The sequence below is a fragment of the Rhopalosiphum maidis genome, chromosome 4 (assembly GCF_003676215.2).
Source record: "Rhopalosiphum maidis isolate BTI-1 chromosome 4, ASM367621v3, whole genome shotgun sequence".
Taxonomy (NCBI): domain Eukaryota; kingdom Metazoa; phylum Arthropoda; class Insecta; order Hemiptera; family Aphididae; genus Rhopalosiphum; species Rhopalosiphum maidis.
Window position 1 is genome coordinate 14,031,959 of NC_040880.1, and position 20,142 is coordinate 14,052,100.

Genomic DNA, 20,142 nt, shown 5'->3' on the forward strand with positions numbered 1-20,142 from the left:
TTACAGGTATTACGCGAACCTACATTTTTGGAAATATAAAGTGATATTTTTAACAGTTCACTTTTATATCAAAATGTATTAAAAGTTCTCGAAATAACTAATATTTTTTTTATTGTGGTTTATTGAGTTTTACTTTTTTGAATTATTACATGTATTTTTATTTTCATATTTACAGTTTAGATAAGCTTTATGCGTACCTATAATATAGTAAACGATAATATGTAAATAAATACATTTTAATTATATGATAAAGCTTTGGGCTAAATATGATATTTCCTAAAAATATTAATATTAAGTTTTATATTAATTATAACTTAAGATTATGCGGGAAATCATAGGTCGATTTTGTTCAACTGTTTAGTTGACACTTTTCGTGTGAAGCACAAATGCACTACTTCTTCAATACTGTTGATCAGTTTACAATTTAAAACATCAAAATATTTAAACAAAATGCACAATTTCCAAATGTTTTTATAGACATGCTATTCGTACATAAGTTAAAAAAAATATATCACATTTAGTAGGTATATTATTAATTATTTAATATTTGACATCATTTTTTATTTATACAAAAATAAAATATCCTGTAAACACAAGAAGTTGTATTCCCTATATTAATGTATAAATAACGCTGCATTAACGCCCAAAGTACTCGTCATATTGGTTCTACCAGTGGGTGTACTGCAGGTGTACAGGAATGATCCATCCTGCCAATGACGTCATGCGACAACTACATCAGACTATATTGTATTACATTTAATATATTTAAGTTTCCTATATGATGTTACGAAAATGCAATACTTGTACATTGTATTAAGTATTATTATGCTGTATAGTGATAATAGTCGTATCAAAAATGTGGGTGTATTTAGTAGAAAAAAGCGAATGGTTTCTCAACAATCAGGTAAATGATTGAATTATGTATTCTGAATTCTTAATTTTTTTTTATAAAACTTTAATGCGAATGTCTATTTGATAATTAATATGAATATCTAAATATATTTTTTATTTGTGTACGATAAAATTATTAATTGAATGAATAACATTTTTTGTAGGTGGAAGGGGGTTTATAATAGTTTCACACCCTTCGAGATCTCGTAAAATATTAGACACTTATCAAAATATGTAAGCTTATAACACGGCGCGTCGAGTAGACAATTTAAGATCATGGTATTAACAGGGCCCGGACACTGATAAAAATGAACACGGTAAACATACCCAACATTACACTATTATTATATTATATATTTACATATTGTATAAAAATACCAGTCGACCAGTTGATTATTTATTAACGAGTTGATAATAAATATTTATTAAATATTATTTATACTACGCAGCAGAGTTTGGGCAAAATAGTATCTAGATAATTATTCGAATAATTCGAAAACAATATTATTAAAATAAAAATGTATTCTAATAATTTTCAAATATACTGCTAATATAAAATACAAATATATTCAAATTCTTTACTTTCTAATTTCTTCTTTAGATAGTTCTATATTTGTTCCATGTATAGTATTTTTTTATTTATTTCAAATAAAAGAAGATTTACAATCGTGAAATCAAAATACAATACTAACTGTTATTTTTTTATTCGTAAATGTTTAATTACTAAAATACCAACCATATATTAAACAAGAAAAATTACTGAAAATTAGTCGAATTATTTTTTATTTGAATAATTGTGAAATAATCATTTGAATAAGTCATCTGAAAAAAAATTTTATTCGGATGATGCTCAACTCTGTTACGCAGTGTCTTAGACAGATTTCTTTTTTTTTGGTTGATGAGTGTGGGCATATAATTTTTTTTTTTTGGTTTTTGCAATGTTAGAGCATCCACATAATTCTCATATCACTTTATGACTTCTTTGTCCATTAACCTAACCAGGAGGGCATGTGCCCCCAGTGGCTATGTTCATGATATGTCATGACGTGCAAATGGAGTCGCAAATTATTATATTATGCAGGCAATGGAAAGGGCAGTTTTTAGGTATCTACCAATCAACCTTATGCAATTTTCTTAAAATTTCGTGGAGTAGGGTGGGTAAAAATTTTTAATATTTCAATAATACTATGTGTTCATAAGAAGCGGAAAATTCAGGATTTTTCTTATCTCTTGCAGAACAATGTTAGTACATTTTATGTTCAATATTTGAAATCAAAAGATTTTTTTGATTTTGTATACTTATTATCACTTGTTATAAGGAAAAGGAAATATCCAACTATAAAAGAAATAGTATACTATAATCTTTTAAATACAAAATTTAATTTTAGATAAACAAAATTTTATCACATTTAACAAAAAAAAAAATTAAAATACTGATGATTTAACTACCTACTTAAAACAACTAATTATTGATAATAATATAAAGTTGCACCAAAGGCTCTGATGCGATTTGATTTGTTTTCTTGTGTACAAAATATAAGCTAATATAAATAATAAACAACACATAAAAATAATATTAAAATATCCATAAATGAAAATAAAAGGCATATAAAAAAACATAATACACAACATACTTTGACTTTGTCTGTATAATATCTGATTGCACATAATGTTAATGGTTGGTAAAATAAAATAATATTATCACATTTTATGAATGTGGAAACGTATTATGAAAACAAATACGCAAATGGTAAAAATAAAATAATAATCAAAAAATAAACATATTGTTTTGGTCGACATCTCTTGGTATGTTTGTGATATTAATTACATGACAATGTTTTTTATTGTATCAATAACAATAGTTAATATTAATTACTGATTTAAACAAGTAACATTCAATTATAAAATATACACAATACATATTTACAATCACCAAGGGATGCCAAACATTTATATATATATATAAAAAAAAAAACATTGAACATAAAAATAAAACATAATATGACTTGGAAGATTAACTAATTGCATAATATACATAATAAATCTATCAAAATCTTAAAACAAGGTTATAATAAACCGTAAATAATATTTGACGTTATTTCATGATAAATTTTCAATCATTTCTAAGAAATATTTATTTCATTTATCAAAGTTCTTGTAAAATAGAGGTCTAAGTAAATTTTTTCAATACATTTTTTTACTTTCTTTGTTTATATTTTTGATTAGTCTTTTTTTTTAAACATATTTAAACCGAAATTTAACAGTGCACTGGAAATGAACAAGTGATTTAGAGTTGAATTATTAATTTTATAAATGATTGCAAAACATTTTACAAACATTTAAAATTGATCATTCGATATGGTAATTCAGTGACACAAATTGAATCAGTATAAAAATAAATGCTTATTAAATAAATTAGGATTAAAGATCAAAGATATATATTTAAAAAAAATAAAAGAAACTTTCTTAGAAAGGATTTTTGTTAAAATTAAAATAAAAAAGATTGTTGAAATTATGCAAATTATTTAAGTATAACCGATATTCTAACCCCCATATATTTGTTTAATAACTAAAAATGGAATTTTATTAGTCTAAAAAAATATATATTATTATCTAAAACACAACTAAGAAATTAATATTTCATATAAAAAAAAAAAGTTTTTCCTTATTTCATTAGACACATAATAAAATAACTAGATCAGTCATCAGTTTTAAATTTAAAATGAAGCTCATTATATCCTATAAGCAGGTATTTATATATTATATTGTATATATACACCTCTCTTAAGAAGTGAACCATTTGAATTAAAAGTATGAATACAACAAATGAAAATTGTTTTATTGACTATAAATAGTATAGACTAATGACAATTTTTTTTTTTATATACTGTTAGTATCCATCTTATCATATGTTAATATTCATAATTAACCATACAATATTAATAGCATCATATAAGTGTACCAAACTTAATATATTACATTCACAACTCCATATGGGATATAATTTTGAGCGTTTAATGACTATATTGAATTTGTTTGTATAAAAAAAGAAAAGCAGATATATGTAACAGATACATAATATATTATGTATTTCAATTTTAAATCATAGGTTATATTATTATTTTTATAAGGAAGGAAAATTATTTTATAAATTTATTATCATACAAAATATAATATTAAGTATAACTTATATTATAATATGTAAATATCACAAGTGTTTTCACTGAATCCTTTCATCGTGTTATTATATTAGTGCTTATTATAAAAAGTGTAATGTTTTGGGCAAGGATTAAATGTCACAAAATAGAAATTCTTACGATTCTTTTATAAGTATTTTCAAATTGTCATGGATTTTATTACTTATGATTCTGATTTGTTCGGTGGTAAATAAGGTTTTTTTATTTTTATTTAAGTAGATTTTTTTGTTCATAAGAACTTATAAGTAAATATTTTGATCCCCAAAATGTATATATGAATACATAAACAAATAACACATTATTAAAATAAAGAATAAAAAATTAGATTACGTTATCTTGAGCTAGCTTGCCAGTGAAAATTACTCTTCATTGTCCATTGTTGGCTACGTGAACCATCACATTCATTTAATATGGCAGCATACTGATCAGCAGACATTGAATGCTCCAAACATTGATCTGTAGTTTTATGTTTTATTGTCATTTCCTAAAAAAATTTATTAATGATTAGCAAAATAACTATAACTACTAAATATCTTATAACATATCTATAGAATCAAGAGTATTTAGAGAATTTACCTTTGAATCATAAACCCAGGCTTGGTTGCCCTCAAGACCATGGCATCTGATTAGACTAACTGGTCCGACAATGTTGGAAGCATCTAAACAATTATCATCAGACATAATTTGTGACCGTTTAGTATATGCAAAAACCTGTTAACATGTTTAAAGATTAATACACAAGATTTAAAACATAAAATAAATTTATCGGTTTACTTGATTGCCACCAAGACCATGACAATAACTCATGCCAACTTTTTCACCGCTTTTTCGTGACATTGTATCAAGACATTGTTGGGAGTCAACATTTTTTATCTAAACAAATTAATGGCATCATTAAACAGTGATCTAAGGTTAATCTTTTTTTTTTACTGACCTCTCCTAGATAATAGTAATCAAGTGGCATTTGTGATTCAGGATAAATGTTTTCCAAGTACCAACGGAAAGACTTGCACTTTAACTTTTCTCTTAAAGCCAAACGTTCAGAAACATCTCCAACTTCAACATTAGATGCACCTAATTATGCAAAAAATATTAATACAATATACATATTATACACTTTTAATTTATTATTAGAAATAAATAATTAAAAATAATATACAAAATATGCAGATAACTATAATTATTTGATTATAACACTATACTCAATAAATAATGTGATCAGTAGATATCATGCAAAAAAATTAAACTATGATCCACAAGGCCATTAGTTTATAAAGTATACAACATGCATTAAGAGCTAATTTTAACTAGTATAACTTAATTTAACAGATTTAGGACAACTGATCCTCGAAATAAAACATTGTATGCATACAATTAACTTCTGTTATAATTTTATACAAATTTTATATTGGTTCCTCGTATAATTTTTTTCTGTGACATATTGAGTATTTTTTTTATTAGTTTAATTTTGGTATTCCAATTTTATTTATTGTGAGGTTGGTATTAAAATATATTTCTATTACTAATACGTATAAGCTATTCAGTATTTATAATATATCATAGTAAAAATTAACTAACAGGTTAAATAATTGGCAATAAAAAACATATATTTATGAAGATAAATATGATTAGGATAATAAGGTATGAAGAATAGACAGAGTAGAATCCACCACAGTAGAATTTAGATTATTAATTGTCCAGAAATAAAATTATGACTAAGGGTCAATTGTACGCATACATAATATTTTACTTTTGCGTGGACCAATTGTCCGTTTACCTAATTTACCATATGAATAAAATATATGAAATTTAATAAGTCAACTATAGATATAGCTAAAAGGATAAAATCATTTCAAAATAATTATACATGCATAATGATTTTTAAATACATTATCAAACTATTGGTGGAATTTTTATTATTTAAATAAACATTCAATGAAGAGCAAAATAAAAAAAACAGTGATTAAATAATATTCAATAACAATATTTTGTGTTTAAGTTATGAAAAATAAATAAGATAAACATTCATAACTACGTGGTGTAGTGTGCTAAGGGTGTAGAGAATTACATCACATTATCACAATAATACGTGTAGGGTGTTTGTGTGCTTGAAATGTTTTCAATCACATAGGAGTAGAAGGGGTACCTGGGTTTATGGCGTAGTAAAAATGTTTCCACTCATCCATCCAAACCTCGGCGAGGCGAGCATTGTTGTGGTTGACTATATGTGACGTGCCACCGGGGAAAGTGTAAGGTGTGGATTTGCGAAAAACATGACCAACGTGTGAGCACGGCGAAATTTCCAAAATGCCGCCACACATCCAAATCTATGAGTGATCATTTCAATAAAGATGATATTGAAAGAAAACTCTTGGTTCATGTTGTATATGAATAAAGATGTATGTATTTAGACACACAAACACACGCACATTATATCCATTTCCTACCCCTTTCTATCAATTGTAACACACAACAATAAACAAGTACAAGTGAGGACTGTATGAATTCATACAGAATGCATGGAGGACTGTGTATACCTTATCAATTTTATATTTTGTAGTATTAATCAGTATAATATTTTAAACCTTAAATATTATAACATGGGAACAATAATATTTAAACTAGCAAGCAACATTAATTAGGTTAGACAGTTGTTTCATGTTAGTAAATTTTAGAAAAGCGGAACGAATTTTCACAGGCCACATATATTATCCTATACCTGGATTCATTGCATAATAGAAATTTCTCCATTCGTCCATCCAAACCTCAGCTACACGTGCTGCATTGTGTAACACGATTTTCGATACGCCTCCCGGAAATGAGTATGGCGACTTGTCACGAAATACGTGACCTACGTGTGAACATGGTATTATTTCCAGTGTGCCGCCACATTGCCACACCTAGAAATATCCATATCAACTACTTTTCCCCCAAAACTATATTTCTTTAAAAGAACATTTAATTTCTACATTAAACCCAAGTTTCAATTTAAATATCTGTATGGAAATCATTTATAATATAATTGACATTTTATTGATTAACCAGGTTGAAATTAAATTAAATTATATGATTTATTTCATTAAGAATTATGGTATATAATACTTACTCTGAATGACATTTCAAGATTCTCACCACCCCATATATCCATTCCTTCATCGTATGAGCCTAATTCATAAAAATAATCTTTATCAATAGAAAATAATCCACCAGCCATTGTAGGAGTTCTTAATGGTGCTGTACGATCTTGATTACGTCGTGTCATTTCTCTTTGAGGAACTCGGTACCTAAAATAAATATTAAAAATATTAAATTAAATAAACCACTCAAATTTATTAATATACGTATAATTAATATACCATCTAAAATTTAGTTTCCAATTGAATCCACCCCAGGTCATATCAGATGCAGGTAACATATTCAAATGTATCGTCTGATATAACATCAATTACTGGACACACAACAGTTTTTCTAGAAAAAAAAATTATTTAAATTTTATATGAAACAAATGACCAATTTGTGGCTCTCGTCAGTTAGTTACGGCTCACGTCTTGTTTATAAAATCAAAATTTACTTATCATTATTATGAATTAAATTTTTTGATATACATTTATAAAAATCTATCAAATTATATATAATGTATTTATAAGCATTTTGGCTCTTGGTATCATTGTATTTATCTATGTGGCTTGCAACATATTTATGTAGACCATTTTTGTTGTATAATATACACAAAATTATAAAAAATAGTAAAACATACCTGTTTAGTACAATTCTAGCTAGAAGTGGTTCAAGCCAACCATCAGCACATTCACAATGCGCATCCAAAAATGTTATCACTTGGCCTGTAACATGTTTGGCCCCCAGTAATCGAGCTCTTATCAGACCAGAACGTTTTTCTGTTCTTAGTACTTTAGTTTCTACGGGAAGAGTGGCAACATAGTCTTCCAATTTTTTCCCCAGAAAATCTGAAAAGGAAAAATAAAATAGATAGAAATCGTTGTCTTACACATCTTTACAACTAAAGTCACCTCTTTCACTAGCATCATCTACCAACAAAATTTCTTTTAAGAGGGATCGAGGTGATCGGTTGATGACACTCCATACAGTCCTCAAAAGAGTGGACCATGCTTCATTATGAAACACAATTACTATTGAAGTAGTGGGCATTAACGTGGGATATTGTTTAGTTTTGCATTCTCCTTGTCTTATGTCTTGTAAAGATCGATTTAGTGAGATCATATCGCTAGCTATTATGTTAAATTGATTCTCTTTGAATTTTTGTTTCATGATGGCTTCTTGCTCAGGTTTCATAGTGACGCCTCGTCCTCCTTCGCCGTGTTTACCGCGCTTTTCACGTACTGGAGGCATTGGCTTCCAACGCTTCAACAGGTGACTAGGATATGTGGTGTCATCGCTATGATCGCCACTGTGCTTGAAACGATTAAGCATGTTGTCCTGCACAGGTCCCCATCCCATTCGTGGTGCTGGGGTGGCGTCAAACAGATCATCAACACTGCCGTCGGAATTTCCGACAGAGTTGCTCTTCGTCTTGCAGTTTGGACCAATGCAATCGGTGTAGTACATGAGCACCATAATGTCAATGAAGATCCACAGCAGCGACGTGGCAATGATTATCTTGCAAGTATGCAGACGGAACTTGCTGCGAAACATTATGGCGGAACGACTCGGAAAAGAAAGAGAGCAAAAAACTTTCCTGGTCTACCTGCGCACAAACAGCACTATCATAACAGCTCTGAATCGTCTTGGCCAGTGTCCGGAGGTGACGGTTGAAAGCGACGGCAGAGTACCGCCAATGTCATGTATGTGCGTATACGCGCGACGGACGTCTATAGATGCGATCGGTAAGTAATAAGTCGCAGTCACCGGCGGTTCAGAATGGCATCGCAGTACGATATTCGTATCGAACGATCGCCGACGTCGTCATTCGTTTGACGTTTCACTGTAATGAGGGTAATAACACTAATAACTATTAGTGTAATATAGTAGTAACGCAGACGAGAACACATCACCAAAAACCACTATCACTGGTTTTGAAATATTATTACTATTATTATTATTATTGTTGTGTGTACAAAACGCAGGTTTTATAGGTTAGGTCCGTACGCGTTCGCCGTCATTTGATCGTCCTTCTTTATAATTGGTTTAATGCTTTATCTTAAACCGTTGTCCAAATGCTTATGCTATTATCTCTCTATGGGTATCACTGTGTATAGTCACAAAAAATTGAGCAATAATTGTAGCAGTAACCGCTGTACCTTTACTTTTTTTAATAATCTTTGGAAAATATTGAGTTTATTTAAAACATTTAAGGCGCGAGAAAAAAAACAAGATGATATATCACGGTCGAACGTCCCCCGAGCTTTCTCCGATTCTTCAGTAAAATTCAGTAATCCCTATTTTTTATTTCTAAAGGTTCGAACAGGATTGAACATTTGAACCACGATTAAATAAAAAAATATAAAAATATTAATCTACTGTGAAGGCGTCTTTATACTTTATTTGTTTCACTTTGGTTTTATTACTTCGGATTGCATCTTATAAAATGTGTACTAAAAACCAATATTACCACGATGAAAGCTAAAGAAGTGCTAAGAAGCTAAGAAATTGTCCGCAGCTTATTAATTGTATTAATCGAAAAGTTTGAAATTTTAAAGTTGTTATTACCTGTAATTAATATGTTTTATAGCCATTCAAATGAATCCAGGTGTGTCGTCGAACGTAAATTCAAATGATTATTGAACCTAGTTTTAACATGCTTTGTATAAGTCAAAATCCCTATAAAAAAAAAAATAGTTTCTCCTTCATTAAAAATAATATTAAATTAAATATTTATTGTATTCGAATTGTGTATGGAATGTTTAGGACATTAAAATATTTATTGTTCATCTTTTTTTATAAAATAAAAAAACTATATACTAAGAATGATTCAAATAAGTTCTAGATATTTCAGCCTTCGAGCCACACTAGACTTCTATAGTTCTATATTACTTCTAGACAGGTTTGGGAAGGCGGAACGGACACCACTTGTCAATTAACTACTGAACAATTTTTATTTATATCGATTTTCTGTGTTGAAACTTTATGCATGTATTTTATATTAATTTAATATTATATAATTTATAGTTAATTTCCTGAAAATATAAATAATGTGCCCACTTTTAAAAAATTCTGCTTAATAAAAATAGTTCTGCGGTCATAGACAATAATGAACATTATGAATATTTTTATAATATATCATGTTCAAATTATACTTGTATTACGTCAATAACAAAACAATATAATATACTATTATGTTTTAAATAGTTTTAATGGTACGCGACAGCCTGCTGTTATTCGACGTTACCCCTCGTCTCTTTTTGTGCTTATACATAATTTGTAGGTTAACCGAAACCGAGTTGATAAGTGATAACATAACATAAACAAGTATCAACGAATTACAATATTTTGAGTTTTGAATGTTTTCATTTGCTAAGACGTGACAAAATTATTATATAAAATTAAAAAATATAATTAAAGTTATGCGGTGCCAGTTGCCTGACGTCATTGTGCCTACATCTTGATTTTGATTTGATAATTGGTGTAAAACAGTATTTAAAAACTTCAATATACTCGTTACTATATTATTCAAGTTAATCAATTATTATTTGTTTGAATCATACAAGATGAACGTCTATGATAGTGTTGTAAGAGGAACACAAGCTAGTCGGTTAATACTTGTTGAAGGTGAGACAACAACAACAATTAGTACAATTTAACTATTCAAATTCATGTATATTTGTATACTTGAGTTACTACATGAATTTAAATTGGTATGTGAAATTGAGTATATCACAGTATATTTATTGTGAGCACTAATATCTACGACTAATACTTTATGTATTTACAGTATATTTGCTGATAATTTTTTTTTTGATAATCAATGATAATTTCTATTTAGGTACTTACTATTTTTGTGATCAGCAGTCAAATTACAATAAATTTGAATATTTATATTTATATAAATATAGTCATAATGGTGTTGATTCAATGTTCTTAATAAGCATATTTCTAATATAAAAATAATTTTTTTCATTCTTGTTTAAACCGTGGTACTTTTGAAATGAACTCATGGTACACATTTTGGAAACTGCTGATCTAGAATTTATTTATTTTTTCTTGTCAAATAATTTAAGAAGTTGACAAAGTTACAATAATATTGAATTTTAAATGTGTCAATGTATACCTTGCTCGGTCCAAATTGTACCACAAGTTAGTAACTTTTAATTTATATATCAGTTATATAGTTTGGAAATTAAAATTATAAAACACAACCAAGTTCCAAAAAATTATTATTATTATTTATAACTATCATTATTCATTACTTATCTTCTATAATTTATTTTACAAATCGAGTACATTTTTGTCATACCAGTAATCAGTAGGTTACTAAAATCTTAAGATAATATGATTTAATGGTATGCAGCTACTATTTAACTATGTAAAACATTGTGTTTTAATTGTTGGACATTTCTAGTGTATGATACGAGTACCATATAATTAAATATGATTATGTATTTATGTTTTAGAGGCTAATTTACATTATATACATTAAATACTGATATCTATAAGTCAGTCGCCTGATAAACCATGATGCCAAAAATATTTTTTAGTCCCTACTCTTGTGCTCTTTAATATAATATAATATAATATAATATAATAGATATAATAATTCTAACTAAATCAAAATCAGTGGTATCATTTGGGGGGTGGCCACTTGGGAATTTGCCCTAGTTTGACATTTATAGCAACCTTAAATCGGCACATTTAAAAATTATAAGAAGTCTTATTTTTAACTACTAAAGGCCGTTGTTATAAATCATAATATTGAATATTAATATTTTATAAGTAAAGATTTATTGTTAATTTTTTTGTTAGTATTTACATTATGTGAATGTAAATCTATAGTATTAAAAGATACCCTTGGGCGCTGCGAGGGGGTGCAAGGGGATACACTTGCACCCCCCTGCAGGCTTTACAAAAAATTAAATTAAATTTAAGAAATTGAATGGTATTGAAACTATCTTATTTTTCATAATTATTTACATTATATTATATTATATTACATATTTAACTATTATTATGTATATAAGCGTTATTTAGAAATTAGCGTATACCTACTTACACGATGCACCCCCCTGATAAAATTCCTGACGGCGCCTATGAAGGTACCTATTACCTATTTATTATTTATTTACACATTACTCAATTATTCTATATAATAAATATTAATACATATTAAATATAAATATTTGACAAAATTGTTAGTATTTAAAACTTCAAAATCCTTTGTGTGACGTTCATATACCTGAAAATTATTCCCTCCCCTCTCAACAACTATGACACTATTCTATGGGAACTGCGTGGAAAAAATGTTGAGTCGGCAAATCAGTTAGTAGTTGCCCTAGTCAAACAAAAACTGAAATGACGCTACTGATTAAAATGTTATTAATTATTTTTAATTTGTTTTTTTTCAGATTCATTTTTAGCCAAAGGACAGTTTCTATTACATCTGATATCGACAAATCGTAAATCTTACGACATCCATGTACTTTGTTATGAACATTTAGTGTCCAAATACCAAACTTTATTTCCCTCCTTGTCTAATATTCAGTATCATGATTGTATGACTAACATTTTATCTTTAAATTTAAGTATGTATGAAACTGTTTCAAATATAATTGAAAAATCAACCAGAAATATAGTCATTTTTATTGATTCATTGTCTATGTATTTACTTAGAACTGACTTCAGTAAAGTGTATAAAGAATTATTGGATATCACATCATCAGATCAATGTAAATCAATTTATTTTTATAATTATTATTACTTATTAATTTTATGATATATCTTAGTAACTTGTCTATAAATAATATTTTTACTATAATATGATTTTAGTTCCTAACATTGTACAATGTGTAGCAGTGATACACAATGATGTAACAGAAGTTAATCAAATTGAACACTTGAAAAACATTTGTAAGACTCATGTACAAGTACAAAGTACTAACAATCCGTTATTTTTAAAACTAAGATTAGAACATAAAAGGTCAAACGGTAAATGTGTAGTTCAGGTAATTAAACAATTTATAGTTATATTTTTCATTTATATAATTATCCTCTTTAATTTTATCTAGAAATTAAGTGGTGAATTAAAATCAGATTGTTCATTTAAACTAATAAATGATTTAGCGCCACAAAAAATCGAAGAGGATAAAAGCATACCAACAAATTTAGCTAGTTTTAAATTAGATTTACAAGACAATGAGAAGAAAGCCAAGGAAGAATTAATTTTACCATATACTCTGTATGTTAAATGTTTTTGTAGAATTAAAATTATATTTTAATTATCTCATATCTATAATTTGTTTAGTGTGCAAAATACATCCAATACTGGTGGAATGATTCATTACGTTCCAGATGAAGCAGATGACTGGGATGAAGAAGATCCGGATGATGATTTAGAAATATAGCATTGTATTATATTATTTATAAATCATGTTATGCAAATAAAATATGCATTTTGTTATACTTTGATAGTTTCATATTCACAACATTTTTTTTATTTTATAAATTCATATATGAAAAATAAACTTAAATGTTTATCATGTGCTTTTAAAGAATTTTCTACAAACATATAATAATTCAATAATAATATTTTTAATTCTGTCAACAAACTTGCATAAATTTATCAATTTAGTCATGTTGTTTTCTGTTTTCAAATGATCTCTGAATTTTTAGCCTTATAGGTAACATTTTCAAGCTAAATGCAATTAATTGAAGGCCGTTTGAAATTAAAAATAACATTACAATTGTTAGAATTTTCAAATTTGGTTAGTAAAATTATAAAGTTATATAATATTTTAAAACTGGTGTGTTTTATACATTTTTCATTGGTTTTAAAGTATTCACATATATTGGATATTGAATTATCCAATATTTCATAAGTGATGTTTAGTTATTTTCAGAAAAAGTAGTTTGCCAGAATAATAAAAAATAAATAATATGCCATGTTGAAATTGTGAGATTTCTAAGAAAATATCAATAATATTAATATCAATTACCTAATGTAACTTATGCAAGACTAAAACTTTCCAGTTTCCACTGTTGTCTGTTAGTACCTATCCAAGTACTTTAAGCTAGACAAGTAACTGAATTAACTGATAAACTTTGTTCTGTTTTATTATTATGGAAATCTATGAAAGTTTTAATAGTTAAATATTCAACTGTAATCATAGAAGTAACTAGTTACCGCGTCAAGGTATTCAAATATTTAAAAAAGGTATTTCTAGACTACATTTTTTCCTTCAAATTGTCAGTTTTTGAATGGTTAGAAATCGATAAGTTAATTGGTAGATTGCAGCATTGATTACAAACACTATCATTGATGAAACTAGAAATTCTTGTAATGGTAGGCTAAAATATTTTTGAAATTTCCTCCTCTCTCGTTGAAAAAATATTAGTTATTTAAAATTATATATTTTTTAATCTTATAGAAGAATGTATAATGTACTAGTTACTACCTATATACAATTAATACTCTGAGCTTTGGTTTTTTTGTTCGAGTGAAATTTGAGTGCATTTCAATGCAAGTTTTGTCTGAGGTTGAAAACGAATCAATAGACATAGCCTGTGTGTACACTTGTTCAGATTCAACAACCAGCCCTGCAGTGATGGAACAGAATCCAAGGTGGTAACCACAGTTGAACGTGGACACCGTTCGTGAATCGTGGGGGAAACGTACAAAGAAATTCGTCCGTTGAATGTTTTGTTGTGCGTAATATAGCCAATAGTTTAAAATATAATACACTGCGATTATTTCAAGTTGCGCGCAGTTATAAGTTCGGACTTAAAAAACTGAACAGGGCGATTCTTTTAACAAACAACACTTATTATTTCAAAAACAGTAAACGTTTTTGAAAATATTTTTTGATATTAAATTATTAATAATAAATAATAATATATTATAACATAGTAAAATAATTATCTTGAAAAAATATAAGTATTCGTATAAAAAATACAATAGGTCTGTCGTTTTTCGATAATAATATTGTTATACCGCCGCGGTAATGAAATAATAATGAGAAAATTATGTCAGTACCGGTGTGGCAGTGTCATATTATTATGCCAAATATGCACGTGACACATGCTTGAGGCTCGTCGCATATTTGATGGCGTAATACGAATCACCGCGGTACGGCGGAGGATAGCGTTAACGTGGCCCTACGGATGACAGCCGTAGGACCAACAGGTACGGTAGGTAGGTGTCGCGACGACGGCGTGGTGGTGACGGTACGGGCAGTGCCGGATTAAGTGTTTCATGGGTCTTAAGCAAATTAATAGACTGGCCTAATTGGTCATATGGAGAGAAAAAAGGTGCTAACACTGCTAACTACAAATTAAAAAAAAATTTAATTTTTTTCAATTTAATTTATGAATATAAATAATAATTGTATCAAACACATTTTTAAATTATAGTTGAATACTAAAATATATGTTTATTTATTATAAAATTAGTCACTGTCATCGTTGTAACTGTTCACTTGGTTCTCCTCTCCATCTATACTCTATACATAATTATTTTTTTCTGGAATTTTTTTTCAAAAAGTTCAAATGACATCATACAAGTCTAGACATTTTACAAATTCACTCTCGATGCTCAAAATTCCAAAATTCTGCAGACTGTTTTGTGATAGTGAAGATCGTAGTACGGTTTTTAACAATTTTAATCGGGAAAAAGATCTTTTACCTTCACCAGTACAGTTACTACACATAAGAGAAAGATATAAACGTAATAATCTTTCAACATTTGGAAAACTCTCAGTCACATTTAAATCAGCTATCATCTTGTACATATTAAGCAAAATATTTTTATTCTTATTTTCGTTCGTAGTAATTAATTATAGACTCTGATGAAAAATTTAAAAACTGTTTGAACTCATTTATAAAATCGTCCGATAAATCTTTTTAACAAATTGTTTATTCCTTCTTATATTTCTTTGATTTCCGTGTCCATTGAATTTTATGATTATAACTTAAAATTATTTCTCACTTAAGTATAATAAGCGTTAATTCTATATATATATATAGAAATAAATGTGTGTATACACTGTATGATTTTGGGAAATTCAATGAAAATCCTGGTGTAGTCTGACCATTTACGTCGGCCGAATTTTGTCTCCAATAAACGGCTTAATAATTTGGTAAACTATTGAGCTGATGCCGGTTCTAGTCTGATCATCGACTTAGTGTGCAAATTTACAGATTTTAAATTTTTCAAATAAAAAAATTACGGGCCGAATTTTTTCAAGGGCCTTAAGTAGTGCTTAATTTGCTTGTAGGTTAATCCGGCATTGGGTACGGGTCTGTTCATCGGAATAAAGACGACCATAGGCGCTGACTTTTAGATATTAGAGCGGGGACAACCTCCTCTTCCTCTATTAAGCGAAAAAAAATTCTGTAGTATACTGCAATTTGCTGATCAAGAGGAGTAATTATCGGATTGTCCGGTAACCCTCTTTTAATTCTTCTCTAGGGTGTAAAATAAAATATTATGCATGTATGTTATTTTAATTTTATATAATAAAATCAATTCCGTCTCTATATTTCGGGAAAAATTGAAATAACAGATGTATTTTTAAACCAAATAAAATATAAAACCAAATAATAGTGAGCGATCTATAGTGTTTATAATCATTATCGACGATCATATTATTTAGATAATATACAAATATACAGTCTTCGATGTTCTGTCGTTCTGATGAATATTTTCATGTCATAATCTGGTATTTTAACCAAATAATTATTGTTGTACAACGGGGGCGAAATAATACTTTTGCCCCCGTGGAGTCGGCGCCTATGAAGACGACATCTGTGGACTGTGGTGATGCAAGTCAGCGGCGGCGACCGGACACAGACATGTCCGATGGTGATACAATTTTATCATATAGGTAATCGGACAGATATGAACAAGTGTAATAATTAAATGTACCATACATAGTATATTGTATTAATTGAAATATTAATTATTAATTATTATTTTTTTATTAACGGCACACCATACCACATACATGATCGGAGTCCGGAAGAAACTGTATACGTTATTTTTGTTTGTGTGTATATCACGTGTTTCCAATTTAATATATAATTAATTATTTGTTATGATAATGTTATATAATATATAACATTATAATATTATTACTATTGTCTTTAATAAAATGTTTGGAGTAGACATACCGAAACGGACACTGTATAATAACAAATTATCGTTCCGTCGGTAATATGTCGCAGTATCTGATCGACGGTTGCCGCCGATGTCGCTCACCAGACACCAACTACAACTGTAGTTATTATAAACTTAGTATGGTATAAGTGATCGTAATATGATAACATATACTTTGATATTACAGTTTATAACAGGGGTGTAATTAAGAGCGAGATGAGAGGGATTGATCCTCACTAAAGCCTTATTTTACTAATATTTTGTAATATTTATAATTTAATAGTAATCTAACTATAATACATATTATAAATAATTGTATTCTCAATAGATTTTAACTATTTTAAGATTTTTGGTCTTTTTTTGGATTGATATAAAATTTACAGTTTTCTACTTAAAACAAAATTTTGCTTTGCTTTCTGGGTTAATTTAATTAAGCTGCATGTTAATATGTCAGGTATATAATATGTAATGTATAATTTAATCTAATAATAAAAAAAATATTTGCCAAACACCTTCCACTTCTCGATTCCCAAGTACAGGTACATACAATTTGTTCAGATTAGAATATAGGCAATATAAATTATGACAATTTTAGAAAATATGATATCAATATTATACAATATTAATATTTTACAGGTGTCAAACCTCCCCCGAAATGCCTTCAAAAAATATTTATTTTTCAATGTATAGCTACGTAAAATACAATTTTGAATCTGTTTTATTAATCACATATACATTGTGTAAAATCTGACTAATGACATTCATGTTCCACACAACATATATTCACAATGTTTATGCTTAGTTTAGTTTATATACCTATCCTTGTTGTATCCGTCGGTGTTGTATTAACAGTTGTATACAATGTTTCAGCTATTTCTTGAAACATTCTATAGTATACGTATTTTGTATTAAATTATTTAATAATAATATAAATAATAACCATTCAAGCCATTACTTGGTAATTTGGTATAGTATTACTTTTCATACAAATCTTGAAGTAGTTGATAATGTATATAATATAAAATAATGGTACTCATTTTTATTTTTATTATATGTAACGCACGCTAATTTGAATTATAAGTTTAAATTTTTATATTACTATGAAATGCAGGGGCGCACCCAAGATGTTTTTTTTTTTTTGAGGGGGGGGGGTAAAATTCAAATCATTTTTAAATATTAATGGTATTTATAATAATATAAACAGAGGTCTCTCCCGGGGCCCGCGGAATGACAGGTATAAATATATAATACTATGTTATACCTAATGTTTCAATTTCGTTAGTTGATAATTTTTTTATATAATAATTTAAAGTAAATATACCTTATCAAATTATCAAAATGTTTGGGGCTAGCCATTTGGGGGGGGGCTAAAGTCCGTCAGCCATCCCCTTGGGTGCGCCCTTGATGAAATGTAATAACATATCAATCATGTATATGTTATCTTATTACGAGTACTAATACTATATTAAGTTAATATAAATAATATAATGAGTCTGTAATAATTCAAATTTTCGTTCCAAATGTATAATAGATTAATCATAGAGCTGGATTAATTCATGGGTGATTTTTTTTCATGTGTAGAATGGTAGTATGCTACACGAAGACTGGTGTCTGTTATTGTAGTAATAGTTCCTATTATTGAACGTGTATTGACTAGGTAATAGCTGATAGCTGTTATGATAATAATACTAAATAATAATATTCACGGTTCGTGTTGAATAAAATTTCGTTCGACACCGCCGTTGGCGTCTGCGTGTAGTCGTGAACTGGCGAATCCGTCGTCATTTGTAACTCTCGCATTGCATGAGCCCCTGGTATACGGTGGACTCGTTATGTGGAAATTTCGACGGACTGCTCGGTCTTCCGTTCGACGCGGTGACGGACGCCCGCACGCCGAACGGTCCGCCGCATACGTCCCTGGTCCCCAGAACGCGGCTTGTCCCGTGAATATTGTAATATTCGATCACTTCCGGCCGATAAATATTGTAATTGGTGTCAATAACAATTGTTATTTAGCCGTCGGAACCGTAACAATTGCCGCGGTTATGTAAAATTAATATGCAATTATCGACATCACAGGAAATAGGCGCACCGCGACCGGCGAACGAAGTAACTCGCCGCCGCCCCCGCAGTTTTCTCGGCCGACGGACGCCCGAGATTTGAGACCGTCCGTCTCATGGGACACTGGTAGTTTCGTCGGTCGTCTGAGCGGAGCGCGTGCCAAACGCCAGTTGGATACGATCTGTGGTACCGTCTTCGAGTACCGGCCAAACTTCGAAAGACATCGTCGTCTTTGCCCGGCGCCCACACGCCGCCGCGTCACCTTCTTTTATCGTGGTGTATAACCACTGTGGTATACTAAAAGTTTACCGCGGATACCAACCAATCACAGCAAAAGATTTTTATATGCGCGTAACAACACGACAAATCCGCGTTCCGGTTTTTTAATGGTTATTACTTACTACTTACAGTTTTTCTACTTTATCCGATTTACGCGTTATCGGAATTCGTCGAAGAGAATATGAACCAGCGAAGAGTTGTTTTTTTTTATGTTTATTTTTATTTTACAATGATTTTTATAAGCGGGCGCATGAATAATTTAAAATTCATAGAACTCGTTTAAAAATAAGTTTAATACGACAAAAAACTCTCCGCTTGTGCACAGTTAATAACAATATTATTCTTCTTTCAGGTCTTAGAATTCTTCTATAATGTTATGTAAATACCAAATTTGTTCCATTGTTTCAATATTCAAACGCGAGCGTGTGGATACGA

General features: G+C 28.9%; 2 protein-coding genes across 2 annotated transcripts; one reads left to right on the forward strand and one right to left on the reverse strand.

Annotated features, from left to right (window-relative positions):
• Positions 1 to 3,709: 3,709 nt before the first annotated feature.
• Positions 3,710 to 9,128, reverse strand: LOC113557809 (polypeptide N-acetylgalactosaminyltransferase 5-like). Its single transcript, XM_026963360.1, is given in 10 exon segments — positions 3,710 to 4,572; positions 4,665 to 4,799; positions 4,863 to 4,961; positions 5,023 to 5,162; positions 6,808 to 6,988; positions 7,195 to 7,372; positions 7,445 to 7,494; positions 7,496 to 7,556; positions 7,846 to 8,053; positions 8,117 to 9,128. Coding segments are annotated over 10 exon segments (1,848 nt in total). The 5' UTR covers positions 8,760 to 9,128; the 3' UTR covers positions 3,710 to 4,419.
• Positions 9,129 to 10,520: 1,392 nt separating this feature from the next.
• LOC113557818 (elongator complex protein 5) lies at positions 10,521 to 13,677 on the forward strand. The gene is made up of 5 exons (XM_026963367.1): positions 10,521 to 10,832; positions 12,623 to 12,943; positions 13,044 to 13,219; positions 13,283 to 13,452; positions 13,519 to 13,677. The coding sequence occupies exons 1-5, from the start codon at positions 10,772 to 10,774 to the stop codon at positions 13,616 to 13,618; spliced, it is 828 nt and encodes a 275-aa protein (XP_026819168.1). The 5' UTR covers positions 10,521 to 10,771; the 3' UTR covers positions 13,619 to 13,677.
• Positions 13,678 to 20,142: the final 6,465 nt, after the last annotated feature.